Source organism: Anopheles moucheti, chromosome 2 (assembly GCF_943734755.1).
Source record: "Anopheles moucheti chromosome 2, idAnoMoucSN_F20_07, whole genome shotgun sequence".
Taxonomy (NCBI): domain Eukaryota; kingdom Metazoa; phylum Arthropoda; class Insecta; order Diptera; family Culicidae; genus Anopheles; species Anopheles moucheti.
In genome coordinates this window covers 4,466,850-4,473,054 of record NC_069140.1, presented here as the reverse complement: position 1 = coordinate 4,473,054, position 6,205 = coordinate 4,466,850, and the positions used below count along the sequence as shown (strand labels likewise).

The following is a 6,205-nucleotide window of genomic DNA, read 5'->3' as shown; positions in this document are numbered from 1 at the left end:
ATGTGAGACACAGTGAACACACAAATAAGATCTGATCTTAAATTACAAGCGGTCATAAAGTTGGATTTGTACGTATATAAGGACGTGGTGCGGACATGGCAGCAAGTAGTTCCAGCCCTAGAAAAAGCTACTCTCTATTCCTTAGAGTTGGTCCATGGTTTGTGCTAGCCTTGGAATGGCAAAGTAACGAACAGAAATAAACTGCCAGTCGGCTGAAAAAAAAAACGTAATAGAAACCCGTCTGGTCTTACACGAACAATCCATTTCTGGGGCTGTTTTTGCCAATAAGACGAAAAATTGAAGCAATAACATATGTTCTAGTTACGCTACGTTATCTTCAGAACAGTACCCATCATTTATCGTTTCAATTCTATCTGCATTGCAACAACGGTCACCGACAATGAAAGCGAGACATTTCCTGAAACTCTCATTTTACATCTTGAATCACCCGTTATTCTTAACCTTTTCCGTGTGTGTGTTTGTTTTACAATTTACATCGAACGGTGCACGTGTGGTTTTATCAATTAGCCTTAGTTTATCTATTTGGTTTGTTTGTTTGTTTTTTTTTTCTCTTTTTTGCTACTACTTTGCAAGATCATTTCCTATCCCTAGTAATTGGTTTTGCTTTATGCTTATACGTTTATTTATTTGTTGTTTTTGATTCTTTCTCAACTTTCAAGTAGCTTTAATAGTAATTGTACGCTTCGACAATCCATTTCTGTATAAATGTAGCTAAATGAACATCATCTCGTCAGTGGTAAACCAATTTCCATTAGCAACAATTCAATTTCTGCAGTTTTTTTCGCTTTCAACCGCAACTCAAAGGTGCGTTTTGTATGCTCAATAACACATTGCTAATCGATGCTTATGAAATTAATCAGCTGCTAACATAAAATACGAAGATAAAATAAACAAGTTTTGATAAGTTATCATGTACTCCATGGAGGCGCATCATTGTTTGATTGAAAGTGTTTCTTTTGTTTGTTCTATTGGTCATAAATTGTTTCTCCTCTTTCACGCTACACACACTGTAGTACTACGACGCAGCTGTGCCTTCATAAGACACAGCACGATGGCACGGTTGCCTGCCCGTTCCAAGTCCAGCTCTACCTTTTTCGGTCACTTTGTTAGCTTCCGTTAACGATTCGATGCCACCCGGACGGTTGTAGTGTTGCTGACACCAGCAGTGATCCGATAACGGCCAGCAGGATAAGCCACAGGGTTGATGAACCTCTCGGTGCAGCATTGCAGGCGTCCGCATCGTTGCAACTCTGCAGACACCCGTGCACGTATCTTTGGATTTTGTGTAGAAAACAATGAGAAAAACAATGAAGAAGTTATCTTTCGTTGAATGGTGGAAATTGATTGGTTCTGTCCCCGTACCTATCATCGTAGTAGAATCGTCCACAGTGTGACATGCGAATGATTTCGGTATCCGTCGTCAGCGTACCACTGTCCAGAGCGCATCCACGAACGGTTATCGTTTCGCCGGTGTCATCTGCAAAACAAAAAAACCCCACCACATCAAATGAAATTGAATTTGTTATCATTTCCAACATGGAGATGGATGATTTGGTGAATCGTTTTACAATGAGCATAAATCCAGCAGCCAACGGCAATTGAAATACAATGGACCACGCTACTCCTGTTTAATTAAAACACATTAGGTGCCTTGTTGTTTCCAACCCAAAACAAGCAATTATTTGCACCTAATTTCGATCGATGGCTGCTAAAAATGGCTGCCGGACTGCCGGACTACACGTGCACGGCTGCAGTTAATGCAATTTCCATGGTAATTCTGACCCAGCCTCTTCGGTGTATCGGTCCGACCGTGTTATGTTGACCACTTTTTCAACCTGCACGACTCCCATGTCGGCTGTACATGCGTACCAGACGCACTTAATTGCAACCATCACTAGCTTCGCGCTGTTGCGTGGGATGCTACTGCCGTACTGCGGGTTGCATACTGTAAGGCGTGTACGGTGATGACAGCTGGATCAACGTTATCCTTTGATGGTTGCCTTCGGAACAGTTATAGATTTTTGAATTGTGCCCGTATTTTCGATTTACGCTGCAATACGCAAACTCTATTGCTATTTGGAAGATTTTGTAGATCGTTTACCTATCGTTTACCGATGTAGGACTTAAACGAAGCTACATACATTCAGGAGTTCAAAAAACGGTCATTTTTGGGCTGTAGAAACAGAAACACTGCATCGAATATTGTATATGCATTGTTTCCACCTTCAAGAATACTTTATGCTGTGTACAACATGAATAACATGGAAAAATTTAAATTTGAACTGAGGAATTGTCCATTTCTTCTTTTGCCCATGAAACAACAAGCAAACCTTAAGCTTCTGGAAACTTGAACCGTCTGGACATCTCAATAAAGAATTCAAGTTCTGGATGTCTTGCTACATAATTGTAGAAAAATAAGCAAAGATTGAAGTGATAAGAATGCTATTAATAACAATAAAATAGTTTATCGTCTTTAATATTTAAATCAATCTATCGATTAGAAAAATCAAATCAATTAAATTATGTGAGGTTATTGAAACTACAAAACAAAACAATCTAGCTCTTGTACAATATGACTTCTTTAAATTTAAATAGTTGAAAAAAGCTGCTCTGCATGGCAAAAGTTGCACAAATAAAATTATGCTCCATTTTTACTGCAACGCTTCCGCTTTAAAGACACAACATCTCTCCCATTACATGCACAACATTGTACCGCTGAAATTCAATCGCACCGAGAATGAAAATAACAATAACGAAAGCCAATAATAACACACTCAATAATACTCACCATAATAGCCGGCAATTTTAATGCACGATGTGGCCGGAAACAGTCCATCCCGGCCCTTCCGGCCGCCCATGCACGGTGACTCCAGAATGGCCGCCGAGTAGTTGTTGTGGAAAGGATCATCGCACGCCTTATTGGCACCGTTCATTGAAACGCACTTAAAGCAATCGATACCGTACACTGCAAAGAGGCGGACGAGGAACCAGAAAGAACCATTTAACAAAACGCCCAAACCAGGTAAATGAAATTGTATCCACGATGGTGCTGAGGACAGTAGGGAGGATGGGCGTGGGTGGGATGGAGGAGTGACCGAAGGCACAAAAATGTATGCCAGAACTTGGCAGAGAAGCGATCATAAATCAAATTATCCTCGCATCATACGCTCCAACCTTGCGCCCTTCGGGCCCCGTAGGCAGTACTTATTTTTAAGGCTTTAGAAATGTAGAACACACGGAGTTGCTATTCCATCGAGAGTTTGCGGTGATTTGCTTACAAAACAAATATTTCTATGCTGTCATTATACCCGGGTTTCGTAAATCGAATTCGTTTTGGCAGCTACCTAGCCGAGGGGTTTTAACTTTTTGCTTTGCTCACCCAGCTCGTTATCCAGCCCCTTTTCATTCCGTTCCCTCGTTACAGAGATTCGTGCAGCCCAAAATGTAGAGAAAAAATGCGATCTTAAACAAACATTAAATTTGGCACAACGTACGAGCGTTATGCAAATTCAAGATTTACGTTAATTGGCTTATGAATAAAAGATGTCTCACCTGTACCAATACCCACACACATCCGCATTCAAAATTTTCATCCGAAAATAACCGAAGCTGATTGGATCCTTGCTGGTTCAATTCCCGATCCTCGTAGCCGTGTGGGGCCGGGCGTTCGCTGTCCGCTGATTAATTATGTATTTTTGTGACCTGCAGCCCATTCAAATAATCAAGCCCATGGTCAACGAAAACATGTCCAACACAGACCCATCACGCTGTTGTTTACGTCGTTACAGAAAGCCCAACTCTTTCTCTCTCTCTCTCTCTCTCTCTCTTTCACTGTGCCTTTTTTACACACATTTTACTGCATCATTGCACAAACATGTGGCTAACCGGCTGATGGGTGCTGCACACACGGAGCACACACCTTTCTGGTTGGCTTGGTTACCCAGCACTCATAAATTATGGACCTGATGGGGAAAACAGAAAACAATTGCAACTGCAATGGAGACGCATGGTCGTTTGTGCTATTTGGTTGTCAAACCTGTCGTCCGGCTTTGGTTTTCTTGTGTTGAAGCGAATGTAGCTGTTAATTTAATTGTCAACCGTCTTTAACTCGATGGTATAACGTGGAACATGTATGTTTCGTTCATGTTTCCATCTATGTTGATTTAACCTAACCTCAAATCAACGGCGGATCAAACGGTAGGCGGAGTAGGCCCCTTCTTACTGCGTTTTTCGCTTTGTCTTATTTCAATGACCTCAATGTCCTCCCTCCCTTTTCATCGTTTTTAAAATTAGAGGCTCCAACTATAATTCCGCCCTGGACCTCCAAGGTGATTGCCTCAAATAAACTGCTAATAAACTTCTCTTTTCAATATATCCTTCACAACAAGTAAGTACAACGTAACTGGATTTCTTTTTCAAAAAAAGAAAATTTATCAGGCCTTTCTACTAGAGTCTACCTAAATGGAACTTCCAACTCACTGCTGAAGCGCCAGCACTTCAGTGACACAGAGAAACGCCACAAAGAAACCACCAAATAGCCACGTCCGAAATGTAAATCACGTACATGGGTCCTTTTTCTGCTGCGTCCACCTTTCCTCGGTACACCTGTTTCCGATTGATTTTTCCCCCACACGCTTGTTAGTCATCTCTCTCTCTCTCTCACTTTTTTTTCGTTATAACACCAATAAATTTCGAATTCTGTGGAACCTATACAAGCACACAATACCGGCAAACGAATGTTGTGCATGTTCGCTCATGCAATATTCAAACCGGATGTGGGCTGAGGGAATGTAAAATTTTGTGCACAGAATACGTAAAAATTGATCCATCTCACCGGGACAGGTCAAAGTGCTTAGCAATTCAAAGCCATTGATGGCGATACAAGACAATAAAATCCGTCAATATAATCTCACATTTCTACTAACAATACGGTAAATGTATTGTTCTATAGTGAATGGAAACGTGTCTTTTAAAAATATTGGAAATTTCATCATCCTATTAAACTTCTTTTCACTCCTGCTTTAAACATAACATCAATAAAGATAAGGAACCCAATTCCATTGATGTCAAACACTTGCTGGAAGATGTCCGGAACGACACTTTTCAGGGGGACAGATGGGAAATGAATTTTCTGAACGATCTGAAAGCACTCCGTCTAGATGGATCGAGTGTGCTGAGAAATAATTTACAAGCAAGCGAACGTTTACACGCAGCAAAAGGTTGCTTGGATGGAGCGGTCATGTGTGCGGCAACCCGTGGGAGCTTTCGAAACTTCCTCAAATAGATTTCTCAATGGAAAGAAGCATTGCTGGCAAGGAAAAGACAACACGAAACATCCGCTTCTTCCTGTCCTGCATGTGTGGAGTGTTTTAATTAAAAGTGTGCATCTCTGGGTAAGGATGAAGTACCTTTCCGATATTACATTACTCCAGGGGGTGACCTGTCTGGATTGAATGTTGGCAAGGGGTTTCTTTTTAATGTTATCAAAACATAATACAATCATCCCAACCCGCAAGACTCCCACGAATGACGCCCCACTCTATAAGACGTATTAAGGTCCTTAAAGCACCAGCATCCTCAACAGTATCACGCTTATTACTCTTCCACCCGGTGTATATCACTATCTGGAATCTCATCATTCTGCTTAAGCAACATCCCAACAGAACCACTTGTTTCTTTGGAAAGCATAAAATAAAGCAGCTCACCTTTCTCGCCTAAAGCCTCCGTTCGTACTTACCCATCGGGAACGGCATCACTGTCAGCAGCAGCAGTGTGATAGGGACGAGTATCTGCGTCAAGGTGTTGCTGCTGCTGATATGTTTTAATATGGCCGCCATATTGACTCGTCTGCCACGTGCCGGGGCCACCCGTTCCGTCACCGTCGAAACGTGCATCACTGTCCCACCGACTGGGTTTGCCAGCCGAATGCACTCAACCCGCAACAGTCACGGTACTATCTGCTTCCTCGCGCGACCCAACGGTCTTCCTTACGCTTAGCACGACCGGCAGCAGTGGATAGCTCATAAAAAATTAATGTTTTATGGTAGTGTTTACTTTTCGCCGCTTTTCTCCCTGTCCAGCACAAGGGAAAGCGGCCCCTTTTACTTGGCCAGCACTGCAAAAAGGAGTTGATGTCGTTTGCGGTACGGTTTATGATATTTTCTAATTAAGGTATGTTTGCATA

At 41.9% G+C, this 6,205-nt stretch overlaps 1 protein-coding gene across 1 annotated transcript; it reads right to left on the bottom strand.

Annotated features, from left to right (window-relative positions):
* Window positions 1-275: 275 nt before the first annotated feature.
* LOC128297636 (uncharacterized) lies at window positions 276-5,946 on the bottom strand. The gene is made up of 4 exons (XM_053033317.1): window positions 5,759-5,946; window positions 2,810-2,986; window positions 1,384-1,498; window positions 276-1,293 (listed from the first exon to the last, which is right to left on the bottom strand). Exons 1-4 carry the CDS (start codon window positions 5,913-5,915, stop codon window positions 1,128-1,130), a joined length of 615 nt encoding a protein of 204 aa, XP_052889277.1. The 5' UTR covers window positions 5,916-5,946; the 3' UTR covers window positions 276-1,127.
* Between the last annotated feature and the right edge of the window lie 259 nt (window positions 5,947-6,205).